A 15,601-nucleotide genomic window follows, 5' to 3' on the forward strand; every position below is an offset into this window, starting at 1 on the left:
ACAGCCACCTTGATAGACTGGAGACTTTTCTAGCTAGCTTCCAAGTCCAAAGTCTTATATATCTGTCTTATTTTTTTTTTCCCCTTGCTATTACTGGCTTGAGGTAGTGAAGCAAATTACATGATAACTTAGCAGAGTCAGTACAAAGATCATATCACCATGACACCAGCACATCTAGGGGACCTAAAGAAAAATAAGAGAACAATAGCTAATAACTCTCTAGACACCACTTTGCCAATAGGGGAGAATAAAAAATCATTCCCTCAACATATTTTTTTATGGGATTATAGTTGTTCATCTGTCATAAACTAATTTTCAAAAGTAGATAATTTTAAGGATTTTCAAAACCATATTTTGCAATAGTATTCAAAGGAAAGCATGGACCATGAGTCACAGGTTCCTGTTATGTATTAGAAACTGCAGGAAGACATTTCAAATATTTAAAAATAAACCACAAAGTAAACTGATAGCTTTTGCTAGTGACCAAATATCTAATGGAGATAACCAGGTCACTTTGATATCACCCTTTGAACCAAAAAATAACTCTACCCCGCACGATGCAGTTTAGGATTTGTGAATAGTTATCACTGTGTCTGAATCAAATAATAAGAGATGCAAACCTCTAAACAATGAAAAGCCATTAGATGAAACCCACTAAGATGCTCATTAGAACCTTGGCAATCGGAGTGTAATATTGAAGAAATAATAATAATAACAATAACAATAATGATAATAACAATATGACACGGCATGATACCCAGATTTTGGAGGGAGCCACAGGATTCCACAACTCCCAAAGAAACTTCGTCTCCGCAGACTTATGCACCCTGTAGACCCTAGACATGTATTTTCTTTTACCAGGTACAATGAGCAACAGATTCCTCTAAATAAACGCATCAAACTTCCTATAACCAATTGCATCTGGGGTTCTAAAATCTTCCAACCGCAGATTGGAGCTTGTACAAATCTCATTCAACAAAGACTCTCCTTTCTCTAATCTAATGCTCTCAAGGATGCTGCCAAGAACTTCCGAAGCAAGGCCAATTTGTAATAGACGTCCTGGTTCTTCACCACCCTCATATATTAGCCGACCAATCTCCCTCAAAGATGCGACATTTTCAACAATAACTTTGGCAAGGATAAGGCCAAGAAACTCTGCTGCTTTTGGGGCATCAGTTACAGCATCCTCCAAAGTAGAAAGAACTAATTCAAACCTGGTAGCATACAATTCAAACAGGATTAAAAGGAGATGTCAGATATTAAATTAAAAAGAAAAAGACCATAACAAGCCCCACAAAAACCAACTTTAGCTTCATCTCCAGTGAATTTGGTTGCTTACCCTTTCAGGAGCTGCATCTGATGTAATGAGCTATCTTGAGACTTGGTAAGATTGACAAGAAGCCTAGCCAAAGAATCCCTGTCCATATCCTTCCGCTCAAAAGAGTCTGTGACCCAGATAGATACCATAGATGGGTGGAAGCTGGGAGAATTCAAGTCCTTGATACATAAAGCAACCTCTTTTTCGTCTTTGGCACTGAAAAGGCACATGTTCAGAGACCTACTTGTTTATCAAGGAGTATAAGCCAAAAAATGCAATGCAATACCTTTCTCGAGACAAGAGTGATGCACCTAAGAGTATATTCTTGACCCCAATTACAGGAAGAGTCCATTTTAACCCTTCAAAATAAACAATCACACCAGACACCCGTGCATAAAACCTATTTTAAAATCTAAGCTAATAGACCCCGACTATTTCAATCTTACCATCAATATTGCCTCTTTGGCTCATTTAGCAATTCAGCATAAAAAATGCAAGGATAAAGGTTTCCTACATGGTTAGAGTGTGGAAAAATGATGTGATCTTCACATAGATTTAGCGTTTTCAGACAATTTTAAAACATTTTGGAAAGACAGCGAAAAGTTCGATCAATCCAAAGGTTGACCCATGAACCCTGATTTGATGATGATATGGACTAATGTCAATAGAGTTTGGCACCCAATGGACACTTCCAGGTGAAAAAAAAAAAGTTGGAATGGCTAGCCACACTGCTGGTGTAGGAAGGCTACACCCCAAAATAAAAATAAACATCAAATTAAAGAACAGCATTACAGGGATTGAATTCCTCCGTGGCGCAACAGGATGTCTGGTGCGCATCCAATGGCCAGAAATGATCAGGCACGGAACCCAAGGCTGTCACACACAGCCAAAGGCCTTTCTGGGCGCTGAATGTGCACCAGACGCCCTGTTGCGCCACAGAGGATCCAAGTCCACATTACAGAACACAATGAATGAGGTCTGGCTCACAAGGTATGCACAGTGGAAGTCAAATATAAAAACAGTGACATCTTATCCTAGCAGCAACACAAAGCCCTGAATATATAGGCAATTTCACCTCTTCACCAACTTGTCCATCACAAGTACACACTGCAGCTCAGCCTAGCAGGAATCCCGCTCCCCCCGGGCCGGATCCATATAAGACAGTAATTAAATAAAGACTAAAATATTACACAAGGAAGCTACTCATGAATCTTCAAGCTTCTCCCGCGGGGGGGGGGGGGGGGGGGGCATCGCCACCCAAGCACCCGATATATTAAAAAATGCTGAAACCATTAGAAATGTTGCTTCAAATCTTTCTAAATCATATCAATAACCAACCTATCCATCCTTTCAGCCTTCGCAAAGACTTTCCCTGCAGAAAGAACCTCAATTTCCTGCCTGATCTCAAAAGCTTCGTTGTTGTTGTCGTCGTTGTTGATCTCAAAACCTACGTTAGCAGCTTCTTCAACTAGTTCAATCCAAATTCCTCACTTCAGCCAACACCTTCTGAATATATTCCAACATAGGATTTTTTTTTTATAGGGTTCAAATTCTAACACATTCCCACAACAAAATTGTAATAACCCGACTTCCTGGGGAACTGCACCATCAACTTGAGTATACTCCGGCAGTATAATTCTAGCTGTTCTAAAATTGTGTCCACAAGTTCAGCAAGATCCTCTTTATGCTTTTAACACTTGTATTAAATAAGAGCCCTGAGTGGGTTTTCTTCAGTCCTTCCAACACCTGGTTGTGATGGTTGATGGATTTTTAGCCCAAAAGGTCAAACCTTGGGATCAAACTGCCTACACTCGATAAACAGTTTATCATGTTTTCCCTGAAAACCATTCAAGGGAAACCTTACGATCAAACTGCTATGCTTGAAACAGTTTACCATGGTTTCAATAAAAATGAACTCCTAGAAGGGGTAAGCTCAGCACGACCTCCCATCCGAATTCAATCATTACATTATACATAGGGGTTGCTAACAATAGTGGTCCAATATTTGGGTGAAAGGTCCCTCACTTTTTTGAGATCCAGGGAAACATGAATATTTTCCTAATTTCACAGCAATTTTTGTAGCTAGTCTTGAGAAGAATTCTCCCTACTGATATAGGACAAGGAGGGAATCTCCTTAACGGGCACCTAAACCTGCCATGTGGCATGTCAGATTAGAATAAATTGAATAAATTTTGTGGACATGTCAAACCCAAGGCCCTGCTTCAAAGTCAAGTTTTAGCCCACATGAAGTTAGCCAAATGGAAAAACAAAGCATTGAAAAATTAAAAGAGATCCAGCAATGGTTTAAGTACCAGTAGGCATGCATGGACATTAATGGGAGAGTATGGCATTTAGACAGGTGGGTAAATGAATGAATTTGAGGTTGAAATTTGACACGTAACCTATTTAAACCATTCCCTAAAAATCCAACATCAGATTCGCCACATCACTCTTGCACATGGCAAACTAGATATGCCCATTAAGGAGATTCTTTCAAACTTGCATAAGTCATGATACAGGAGAGGAAACTCAATTATTTGAGCATTAACCAACCTGTGACAATTTGAATAACAATTCGATGGGGGAAAAAAACTAATACATTGCAAAATCACAGCCTACGAACTAACCAAAATTGAGAATTAGCTCCAAAAAGAAACAGAAAGCATAGTAACATATAAAAGTTCGAACACGCAACTGAAAAGATGGATATATCCCACGCAAAACCACCAAAATCTTGATTTACAAAAACAAAAAAACAAACAAACACTGACCGAAAATCCTTGTCATAGAGCTACTGTGATCTATTCTCACTAGAGACAAACTTCAAAATAAATTGTAACCAGTTGATATTCATGATGCAGATCAATATCATCAAATTACCTGGTTCTGCAAGTCATGGGCTCCAATCTCTAGATCTTAATCTGATGATTTATATGGCCGCCATATCTGAATTTAGATCTAATAGAGGGCGGACCTCAGCACAACAGTAAGGTTGCTCAATTGCGACCTAGTGGTCGCAGGTTCGAGTTGGGAAACAGCCTCTCCACAAAGCAGGGGTATGGTTGCGTACATTATGACTCTCCCCAAGCCACGTAGTGGCGGGAGCCTTGTGCACTGGGTCGCCCTTTAATCTGAATTTAGATCTATCTAATGGTTCATATTTAAGGGTTATAATTATCATCTCTGAAAACTAGCTTCCAGAATAGAAATTAGGAATTTAAGATCCCAAAAAATCAAACCAATTGAGAAATTTAGAGGAGAGAAAAAGGTGGTTGATGGTGAGGGAAAGAGCTAGTGAGGTTGATTAGGAGAAAGAAAGAGAGAACTGTTTTGCTAACCAAATATGGGAGAGAAATTTAAAAGGAAGGAGAGAGAGAGAAAGAGACTTTAGGCAACAGCCAACTAAACCAAATCTGCATTCAAATTCCAAAATATGGGGGGAGGAGTTACATCTATTTATAGAAAATAATCAAAAGAAATCAAGATTCCTACTTGTCTAGGACTCTAGACAACTAGTACATCTAACTTAACTGACATAAGGACTCTAAACTTCCTAACAATAGGATTCTAGGACAGCTAAAACTATACTTCCTAAACTTCGGCTCTAGCCATGGGACCAGTAATAAAATATTAATTTTCATGCACCCGATCAGACCCCTACTTTTAGGTATTATATTTCAGTCTACTACGTTAATAAAGACCAAAAACTAAGGCCCAACCGAAACCATTCCTAAAACCTGGCCCAAATTCAAATCTGGTCTACATTAGTTCTTCAATCAGAAATAAAATCACAGCCAGACATCTTGTAATTAATTAGTCAAAACTTCTATAGCATCTCTTTTTTATTCTTTTCATTTTTTTTCCAATAACTTTCCAAAATAACTCATAAAGGTCTTGGTCCCATCAGATTTTAAGACTGGTATAGGAGGTGGATTGTTTTGGATAGCTACCAGTCCAGATTGTTCTCATCCTATACAGTTCAGGCAATGTGGATGAGCAGCTACCAAGGTTTTTCCTAATCCCTCTTTGGGGTTGGGGATAAACAACGAAGGAGGTTCATAGATAAACGAAAAATAAATGTAGTACAAGCATGTAAAACAACAATAAGCAACAACAGCCTAGAATCCAAACAACATCAACTCGGTAAATCCCACTTAACTGAGGTCGGATACATGTAACAGCTCTACTTGAAGTCATATTTGAGACGAGACCTAAACTCGCTAGTCTTTCCTCACACTACTCCTATGGTCATTTTAGGCTTGCCCCTAGCTACTTTAACTCCTTCAATCAGAATCGATCACTCCTCCTTACTGGTCATCCCAAGGCCTCCGTGGAACATGGCCATGCCACCTCAAGCAACTTTCTCGGAGTTTATCACGAATCAGGGCAACTAACAAAGTAGCTCTAATAGTCATGCCTTACTTTATCATTCCTAGTTTCGCCGCACATTCATCTCAACATCCTCATTTTTCCAACACTTAGCTTATCTATATGACACTTCTTAACCACCCAACATTCTGCCCCATACATCATAGTCAGTCTAAGCTTACATCATAGCCGGTCTAAGCTTTAAAGGAATACTCCGATCGCACAACACTCTAGAAGCACCTCTCCACTTCATCCATCCCAATATGGGATAAAAATCTAAGTACAAGTACTGCCAGACTGTCGGTCACCGTCCCTTAGCAAGTCCCTAGCTAGTGTTAGCAGCGCACTTACTCCAACTATATGAAAATGTTGCTTTGGTACATAAAGACTTAGCTTGAACCAATATCGAGGTTCAAAATATACTTCTAAATGACAAAAAAATCGTCCAATGAATAGGATTTGACCCTTCAAAGAATTGTACAAAAGGAAAATAATGACTCGAAAGAAAATCACTCACATTATGCTCCACATGTACACTACCTCCAGCATTGAGCCCCTTTTTTTGGGTTGGGAATGGGTGCGGAAGCCCCACAGTAAAAGCATAAAAGCCACTACTAAAACCCATTCTCATAGAGAATACCCCTCAATCTTACCAATAAAACAATAAATAAAATAGGTCAGCAGTGAAATATATATATATATATATGTATGTGTATGTGTGTGTGTGTATATATATATATATGTATGTATGTATGTGTATGTATATGTATATATATATAAATAAATTAAAAAAAAAAAAAAAAAAACCCTTCAATAAATGGGCATGTAGATGCTATCTTGAGTAAACTGCTCAATCCACTCTTACACTATGGAGAGATTACTGACAGAATATAACAAGAAAAACCATGAGTTTAGGATTTCCTATTAGATGAAAAGAATTAAAGCAACAACCAAGATTTAGGGCACTATGATGATATCACATATTTTAAAGGACTTACTACAAGCACCTAGGGCAATTCTGATAACCCTTTCAAAATATTTGCTGGAGTGCGATACTAATAAAATACAGGAAATACATGTCACCAAATTTGAAGGGCATAATTCTCTTCACTTTAATACAATTTGTGACGAGGAATAAACATTATCAGCTAGGTGCCAGCAACTCAAGGAAACAAATGTGAAATACCACGAGATAGCCCCGAAGGTGATTGAGTCTATCATGTTTACCGTGGGATGGGCTTTACATTGGACCATTTCAGGGCATCTCTATGGACCTTTTCCAGAGAAAATGGTCTTTCGTAATTGGTGGCTTCCTCTTGGAGGATTCCCATGCAGATACAGCACGACTGGCTTCCTCTCCTAGACTCCTATGGAACACCATAAGCTAAATACGGACAGTAGCTCCTCAGATAACCTCATCCCTGCTGGTAATAGTGGTTTGTTTTTAAATGAAAAGGGACTCTCCTATTGGTATTATCTGCCCCATTGGTATGTCTTACTCCATCATGGCTGAGATGAAGGCAAGCATTAAAGTTATAAATATTCCATCTCTAAGGCTCCATCTGGTTAGAAAAGCAGTAAAAAAATAAAAACTAAATGGAATTATTTACAATCACCATCAAAAAAAGGTGTACACAGTGCACGAGGCTTCTGCCATCACAGGGTCTAGCGAGGGTCATAATGTACGCAACCTTAACCCTGCTTTGCAGAGAGGTTGTTTCCCTGATAATTATTTCCAATCATTATCAAGAATAATTGAGTAACTAACTCAAAACATACTAACTATTGTTATTAAGTGAAACTCCACTTTTCAATCAAATTGTCACTGGAAATTTTATGACCTCCTATCTTCTCTATGTTGTGGCCTCACATGTTCTCACGTTGCTTTACCTCAACTCTACTTCCAACAACACACCTCAATTGAAAGATAGTTTCAAATATCTTTTTCATTTTATTTTACTTCATTTTACCGCCAGACGTTTTATTTTACCACAATCCCTTCATTTCTGACCAAAGGGGCCCCTAGGGATGGCTGGGTTCCAGCATTACAGGTGACTCATGTACATAATTGGAAGGCTGGTGCATTCTCTAGGTGCATGGAGATACATGCATTTAATCAAGAAGGCTATGGCATATTTCTCTCTCTCGGACGATATGCTCAGCTAATTCAATCGCAGATGAGCCATACGCAGAGGTATTCAAAAAGCATTCTTGATGTATGGCATCTTATCATATTGTAACTTGTAAGTCACCTGAGCAGACCTTTTGGGCTTCAAGCTGTTGCTTCTTCTTTGGAAAAAATTATTTCTGCTATCTACTAAATTCTTCTTAAAAAAAAAAAAATTGCCAAAGAAAACCAATACCAACAACTTAAATAAGTTAAATTGACAAGTTAGTGTGTTGCGATTCACATCTACTATCAACAGCAATTTTTCAAAGATACCCATGAATATAAAATTCAAAACAAAAAGAAGCAATACATTCAATAACATAAGCAAGACAATGTAATACCTGTAGTATTCTCTGATTGCAGATATGGACATCTCTCGCAGACGCTCTTCAGGCCAAACTTTTTCTGATGGAGCATGTTGTGCCATGGCAGACCCCTGCAAACGTGTGGCAGGTGCATTTTCCACTGACCTATCAAGTGAACGATCTGTGTTCCTTATATCCCGGTTCCCAAAATAGGAATTGCGTTCTTGTGAATTTGATTGGTCATAAGCTGTGGGACGCATGAACCTTTCTGGGGCGTATCTTGGCATAAGATCTTCTCTCGAGTTATAAGGTGTCCAGTCAGATACAGAATTATAACCATTTGGGCCAGCTGTCATTCTTCTGGAGTCAATGCTGGGAGAAATATCAGCCATGGGAATAGTTGAAACCACTGGCTGCCCTCTGATAGACATTCCCCTAGCAAGCCCACCTTGAGGACCAAGAGTAATAGAATCATCATCAATATGCCTTTGAGGTAGGGGAACTGACAGGGTCCTCTCATAAGTATGTCGATCATCAAATCTAGCATCTTGACCACCAAACCCACGGACCGGTGTCTGCATCCCACGGAAGCCACCCATCTGAGAATTTGGAGAAGACAATATGGTTGACCCTCTCATACCAAAATCCATTGGTTGCCCCCTTCTTGCTGAGGAATTAATACCTGAACCACGAGCCAGCCTACTTGTTTGAGCTTGCCGTTCTTGTGCAGCATCTCTGTGCACTTCCTCAATCTTTTTTGGCCCTTCAACTTTTCTTCTTTGTTGCCATTTGTTCTTCCTCAGATCAATGGCATCTTTCAACATGAACCTCACTCTAGAAGATAGCTTCATGTTATTTGATAATTTCATCATCATTTCAAAATAAGCATCCAAATGTACCTTGGCTTTGGAATGGTCAATTATCTCCCCAATTGTGCTCATTAGCTTGCATAGAGCTTCAATATCTTCCTCGTCAGGATTCTGATATTGTGAATCCTGACCCAACAGCTTCTTAATGCATTCATGCATTATTCTCTCAGTCAACATCTTCTTCTTGTATAATTCCCCAATCAATCGAATATTACCCAGCATTCGCCTTCTTGCCTGGACCTTCTTCTCCTCTCTTTCCTCTTCAGACATTTTAACTTCGCCTTCTTCTTCATCTCTGTTAGCTTCTGCCTGCTCCCTTTCCCCCCTCTCAAATTCCTCCTGGCACTTATTCAGAAGCAATCTCTTAAAGGTGATCTTCTCATTGTCCTCATTAAAATCAGGCAATGCAGTGGCAAGATGGAAACAAAAGTTTGCATACATTTCACAGAAAGTTGGTTCAGTAAGAGCTTTATCAAAGATCTGCGAGATGACCCCACTAAGAGTGCCAGCATTGTCAATGTTAACTTCTTTGACTTGTTCAAAAAGCTTATCAAAGTTTTGAGGAGTTAGCTTATTGAGAATAGCTTTCAGCTGCCTTTGCTTGCGTTCTTCCTCATCAGAAGCTTTTCCCACTACATACTTCTTCTCAGCTTTGTGCATCATCTGTGCAGGAGTCTGAGGTGATGGGATCAAACCTTTCTGAATACCAGTAGCACGTTGCCACCGGTCTGAATCAGAGTTATTTCGCTGAATCCCTCCCTGAGGTGCAAACGATGGCCCAGCAAGAATCCCAGCAACATACTGGGGAGAAGGTTGTCCTCGTGGATCCCTAAGAACACCATGATTTCCACCTTGACCAGGACGAAAACCTACAAACGCACCTCCATGAGGGATATCAAGACGTAGGTCTCGTCCTGAAGCAAAAGGACCAGGGGATTTGTTCCATTTATCATCATCAGCCACACCACCCCCACGGCGGTCAACCCGAGAACCCCCACTTGGCCTCTCTATAATTCTACCCGTAGGTGGATATGAATCACGATCGACACTATTAGATACATTGAATGGACCACTCCTCAGGGTATCCAATATGTCAGATCCATTTTCAAAACCTAATGGAAGATCAGTACATTGCTCCGAAAAAGTCAGCAAAAAATCTCTAGAGTACTTCTTTTTGCCCATAACTTCATTTCCATCATCATCAGGATTCACCAAAACACCACGAACCCATTTTCCATCACCTGAGGTCTTGAGTTTCGGAGTAGAAATATCAGCTGCATCTTCCCAATCATCTGGTTCAGCTTTACTTTGCCCATCTTCCTCGCCTGCGACAAGACCCTTCTCAGTATCAACCGCATGTCCCTGTTTCACATCAGCACTGAAGCTGCTGTCTATACTTTCTTGATGAACTGCAGCTTCTTCCTTTTCCTCTGGACCCTTGTATGCGTTATAAAGATCAGAAGTAGCTCCAGCAGCATCTGCATTCTTAAGAATTTCTTTCCTCTTCTTCTTCGGCTTTGCAGCTGTACTCTTTCCTCTATTTGATTCTAAGTTCTTATCCTTGAGAGCTGACACCTTATTGAAAACTGACCCCCCATTAGTATTACTAGCTGCCTCCTGATGTGAGGTACCAGATTCCATAACAACTGGATCTTGACAATCAATGCTCTCACCCCTTCCAATGGAAGCATCCAAGGATGAAGAATTATCTTGATGAGAAACCATAGGGGAAACAACGTCCGAAGATGTGATTTCAGCAGCAACAGAATCGGAGGATGTAATAGCAGATTTTACTAAGTTATCAGTTGTTCTGTTGACCTCTGAGATGGAACCTATACCTTCGTTCAACTCCTGTCCGTTTTTACCAGACCGAGACTCCTTATCACCAACAATTGTTTCTTTGACCTTGGAGTCCTCAGCCTGAAATTGTTTACTGACTTTCACAGAGCCAGAAAAAGTGGATCCTACAGGCATTTCAACATTATTATTACCTTCTTCGGGCCCTTCAGATAAGTTAGTTTTCCCCTGTTCCCGAACAGCATAACCATCGTGTTTCACATTGTCAGCAGCATCCAAAATAGCGGAGGCAGTTCCATCAACAGAAGTGCTTGATGGTTCACAGGTGAACACCTCCCCAATCCAAACACTATCTGTCAACACTTCAGAAGAATTGTTACTGCCTGTATTAACATCAGATACAGGTTCCTGGAAAAATTCTGAGGCACTTCCTGAGGTTTCTGATGGATCAGAAGTTGTTTTACCTTCTACAGTTTCTAATATTCCATCCTTCAAGGAACTACCATGTTCCAAACTCCGAGAAGGCAAGCTCAAGATAGAGGTTGATGACGCAACAACCTCTGCAGGAGGCATCATGTCAGAGTGTTTAGCAACTTCTGCAGAAGTATTTAATGAAGATGACTTGACACTACCTGCAGATTCAGAGGCATCTGCCTGCACCAAAGTCATTGTCTACAAGTTAATAGAAGAGAAATTCGAGGAGAATGCTGGGACTGATAAAGCAAATAGCTTCATACCTGGTTTGGAAGTTGCGAATGTCGCTGATCTTTGTTACTAGGCTTCTTCTGATGATCCTTGATAGAATCTGATCTTCTGAAAGACTCTCCCCTTCTGCCTTCAGTGTTGGATGCAGTAGACACCAACTCCTCCGGAGGGAGAGCGGTCGTGGTGGAAGTACTGGGGGTTGCTGGCCTCTGCACTGATCTAACAGATGCAGTAGCACAGTGTTTAGTTGAGGCAGGCAAAGAGACAGAACCTGATGGTTGAACAGAGGTATCACCAACCGGGTCAGAGTCCTTCAGTGCAATATTCGAGCTAGCTTCCCCAGGTGGCCTTACCAATTTAGATGATTCAACCTTGGTCACAGCAGGTGAATCAATTGACACCAAAGAGGATCCAACCTTTTCCACGATTGAACCAGAAGCTGGCTTAAGTGCCACATGAACTGCAGTTAGTGGAGAAGAAGATACTAGTGTATGAGCATCATTGGCATGTTCTGAATTAGATATCTCAGCACCACCATGGACTGGAGGCCCAATCTTGGAAGACATTGGACCAAGAGAGGAGGCATTCATAAATGAGACAGTCTGTGGACCCTGGCTTCCTGGAAAATTATACCTAGCTGAGGCAGAACCAGGAGTCATCTGGTTAGTAGGCAGGGGAAGAGAAGTTTGACCCTGAAAATAGATGGAAGAAGGGTTATAAGAGCCTGCTTGAATAGAAGAATAGTAGTTTATATGATGGGAAGGAGTAAATGGAATCGGCTGTGATTGTGGTGGCACAATAGGATGTGATCTTGAGCCCGATGACCCACCATCCAAATATGAATCCGTCCTTTTATCGAAACTCAACTCTTCATGAGTCTCAGGATGAGTTATTTTGACAGGTTTGCGATGACCAACAAACTTTCCACCTTGCTGCTGCACAAACTGTGGGGCAATCCCAACTCCCAGGTTTTGCAACTGAGGAGAGAGCTGATGACTCAATTGAGGTGGGAAGCTCAGGCTCTGGGCCTGATGCATCATCCCCTGAGGCTGCAATGGATGAGATTGGAGACTTGAGACAAACACCTGCTGCTGGACTTGAGAAGCATTTCCCACAGGCAGCTGCATCGGCATTTGCAGGGAAGTGGGTGCCTGCGACTGAATCTGTGCATTGGGGGCACCAAATTGCACAGAAACCTGTGGCTGCTGAAATGGCGTCGGCATCCCAGTTACAGTTTGGACAGGCAACTTCTGTGTTGCTGGGGTGGGAGGTCCAGATGGAACCTGGGCATGAACATCCCTTTTAGCCTGCAATGGAGGTTGGGGATCCGCAGAATTTGCTTGGTTAACAGTACCCACATTTTTCCTTGATTGCTGCTGCTTTGGGACCGAAGGAATTGGCAACGTAGGCACAGATTTAAAAGAATCATGCCGCGCCTGCATAATAGAATAATATGGTCTTAAAAAGACACATAGGAGGCAAATATCCCCATAATAGTGAGACTGCTTTTTGTGGTTTACTTTATACAGGGAAATTTTTGTGACACCCAGAATGCAGGGAATAGAAATATACACTTTGCAATGGTTTTTGTCCTAAACAAGCAACGGATGACACCAAACACTCATTTCACATTTTCCTACTTGCAAGACCATTTAGTGTTACCAATCATTTTTCTACGCTCATTGACATCAAATGTGGATATGTTAGCTTATCTGCATCTGAATTCACAGACATATATCAATAACTAACAACAACAATAACAACAAACTAAGCCTTACCCCAACTTAATGAGGTCGGCCACATGGATCCAAACATAAAAAGGTAAGGAAATAACTAAAGTGGCAAAAATCCACCAAAATCCCATAGATGATTTTGTGGTACAGTTCGACAACAACAAACTCAGCCTTGTCCCAACTTAATGGGATCGGCTACATGGATCCATGCAAAACATAGTAGGGTTTGTGATACAGATCGAACATAAAAAAAAAAAAATCAATAAAATAATATTAAAAGGGAAAGGATTTGCAGAATACATAAATTAAAAAACAATTCCCCCCTTCTGCCTCCTTTGTAAACCCTGAAGTGCACTTCTCTCTCCTCTCAAAAAGAAAATCATATATTAAAAAAATATATATTCCCACCAAAATCTGAATCGCTAATAACCCAAATAGCCTCTCATCAAGCAGTTACTTACCTGGTCGCATTTCTGCTCATCCAAATTTGGAGGTGCTGAGCTAGTCCGTGGAGGTATCTACAAGGAAAAAAGACATATAGTCCTTCCATACTTAGAGAAATGCAAATATGGGAAGAAAAAGGTGCACACAAACCAAAAGGCAATGAAAATTAACCCACACCAGCATAGCAAGGTGGAAGATAGAAGAAAACTTTACCATCCCATTCACAAAAGCGGGACCGAAGCTCCCAAACTGAAGAGGGAATGCCTTTAACGCATCAGCTGCAAAGAGCATTTGATAGGTGTCATGACAATAAGATTCTACATAATTAGAACCTCGGACAAACACATTGCTTACAGTTCAGGGGCATCAGAGGCAGCAAGAAAAAAGCAAAATCTTTGGACAATGAGGAGAAGCAATGTTACTCAATCCACAAATTAATCTATGTACAGACGCAAAACAGAGTTACCTTTAGAGGGTGTAGCAGGCACAGCCGAATCCAGAGCTGCCACAGCTGATTGAGATGCTGGAGCCTTTGGAGCAGGTCTGATACTTCTCGAAGGGGCCGAATCTGTTGGCTTGGTTGAGGGAACTCGTGAGGCCAGTGCATCAGAAACTCCTAAAGAACACCATTACAACAATTTAAAAATTCACCAGGATCTCACAACTCCCTCAGTACATACATCACCACCACCTTATAATAGAACAACCTACCTAACCCAACCAAATCAAGGGAAAAAAAAACAACAACAACAACAACAACAAAAAATAAAAGCTTGTGTACCATGTAATGGAAGTTGTACATTGGCACCATTCTGTACAGCACTTTTAGCAGAAGCATTGGACTCTGAATTCGCACTTGTGGTGCTCACCCTAGATTGTCCACCTTGTGCATTATTACTAGACTTCTTATAGCTGAAAGAATCAACCCCATGTAAACGTTAACAACCATAAAGATATATAAAAAGCCCTAATTTACCCATACAGTTCTCTTTACGAAGATAGCTAAAAGGTAAAGTAAGCACCTTCGGTTCGAAGAAAGAGATGGTGGAGGGGCGGTCCCACCGCCGCCTCTCCCGCCTCCTGCTGAGAAACTCTTCTGCTGACCAGAGCTCCCGGATCGACCAGGTTTCCTCAACTGGGACTCGCTCTTCTCAGACCTAGATTGATTGAGGGACATAAATCCGAATCCTTGTTCCTCTTCTATTCTCTGCAACCAACAAACACAAACCCAAACCCAAAGCAAACGGATCCAACGATCAAACTCAAAACGAAAACGAAAACAAACACAACCAAATCAACACAGAAAAAATCAACATTACAAACATCCAAAAATCAAGAAAATGGAAATGTTCAGATTCTAATAAATACAAAGTGAAATGTTGATTGTAAATTTAATCATGAAAGGGTTTCGTCGATTTACCTTAGTGTCAAGGACAGAGATACACAGCGAAATAGATTAGGGTTTTATAACCTCCAAAACGGAAGATGTAGATTGGCGGGAATCATGAAGAGATAGAGAGACAGAGAGAGAAGAATGGAAATATGAAAGTCAAGAATCGATAGTCGATCAATCTGTGTTTTTGGTATCGAAGGAGAGAGAGAGAGAGAGAGAGAGAGAGAGAGAGAGAGAGAGAGTGTGAGAGCAGTGAAATCCAGAGATTAAAAAAAAAAAAAGGATAGAGAGAGAGCCTTGTGTTAACCAAACTGTAAGGACGGTCAAAAGGGTAGCTTTTTGAGGAGATGAAAGGGTCGCGCTTATCGCTCTTTGCGCTCTCTGGTTTTGATCTTTTGATTGTCAGGTGGTTTGTTTCACCGAAACCAAGTCGAATTAACGGAACCAAACCGAATCGAATCAATTCGATTTGAGTATGTGAGTATTCATGTCGGTTCAG

General features: G+C 40.7%; 1 protein-coding gene across 2 annotated transcripts; it reads right to left on the reverse strand.

Moving 5' to 3' along the window:
• Positions 1-640: 640 nt before the first annotated feature.
• LOC122082514 (eukaryotic translation initiation factor 4G-like) lies at positions 641-15,367 on the reverse strand. Of its 2 annotated transcripts, XM_042650136.1 has the most exons (11): positions 15,130-15,367; positions 14,732-14,916; positions 14,491-14,621; positions 14,176-14,325; positions 13,923-13,987; positions 13,727-13,783; positions 12,891-12,968; positions 11,565-12,815; positions 8,198-11,481; positions 1,340-1,534; positions 641-1,214 (listed from the first exon to the last, which is right to left on the reverse strand). In XM_042650136.1, the coding sequence occupies exons 2-11, from the start codon at positions 14,884-14,886 to the stop codon at positions 884-886; spliced, it is 5,697 nt and encodes a 1,898-aa protein (XP_042506070.1). In that variant the 5' UTR covers positions 14,887-14,916; positions 15,130-15,367; the 3' UTR covers positions 641-883. The 2 variants fall into 2 exon arrangements, with proteins under 2 accessions (XP_042506070.1, XP_042506069.1); XM_042650135.1 differs by having other exon boundaries at positions 11,565-12,968.
• Between the last annotated feature and the right edge of the window lie 234 nt (positions 15,368-15,601).

Source organism: Macadamia integrifolia, chromosome 6 (genome assembly GCF_013358625.1).
Source record: "Macadamia integrifolia cultivar HAES 741 chromosome 6, SCU_Mint_v3, whole genome shotgun sequence".
In the NCBI taxonomy this organism is placed as follows: domain Eukaryota; kingdom Viridiplantae; phylum Streptophyta; class Magnoliopsida; order Proteales; family Proteaceae; genus Macadamia; species Macadamia integrifolia.

Bases quoted from the DNA above. Each gene is read 5' to 3' on its own strand.
- LOC122082514 (XM_042650135.1), bottom strand. From the start codon at position 14,886: ATGTCCCTCAATCAATCTAGGTCTGAGAAGAGCGAGTCCCAGTTGAGG. The intron at 13,784-13,922 runs GTAAAGTTTTCT...TTTTCCTTGTAG, and splicing joins CCGCTTTTGTGAATGGGATG to ATACCTCCACGGACTAGCTC. The intron at 1,535-8,197 runs GTATTACATTGT...GTGCCTTTTCAG, and splicing joins GCAATCAGAGAATACTACAG to TGCCAAAGACGAAAAAGAGG.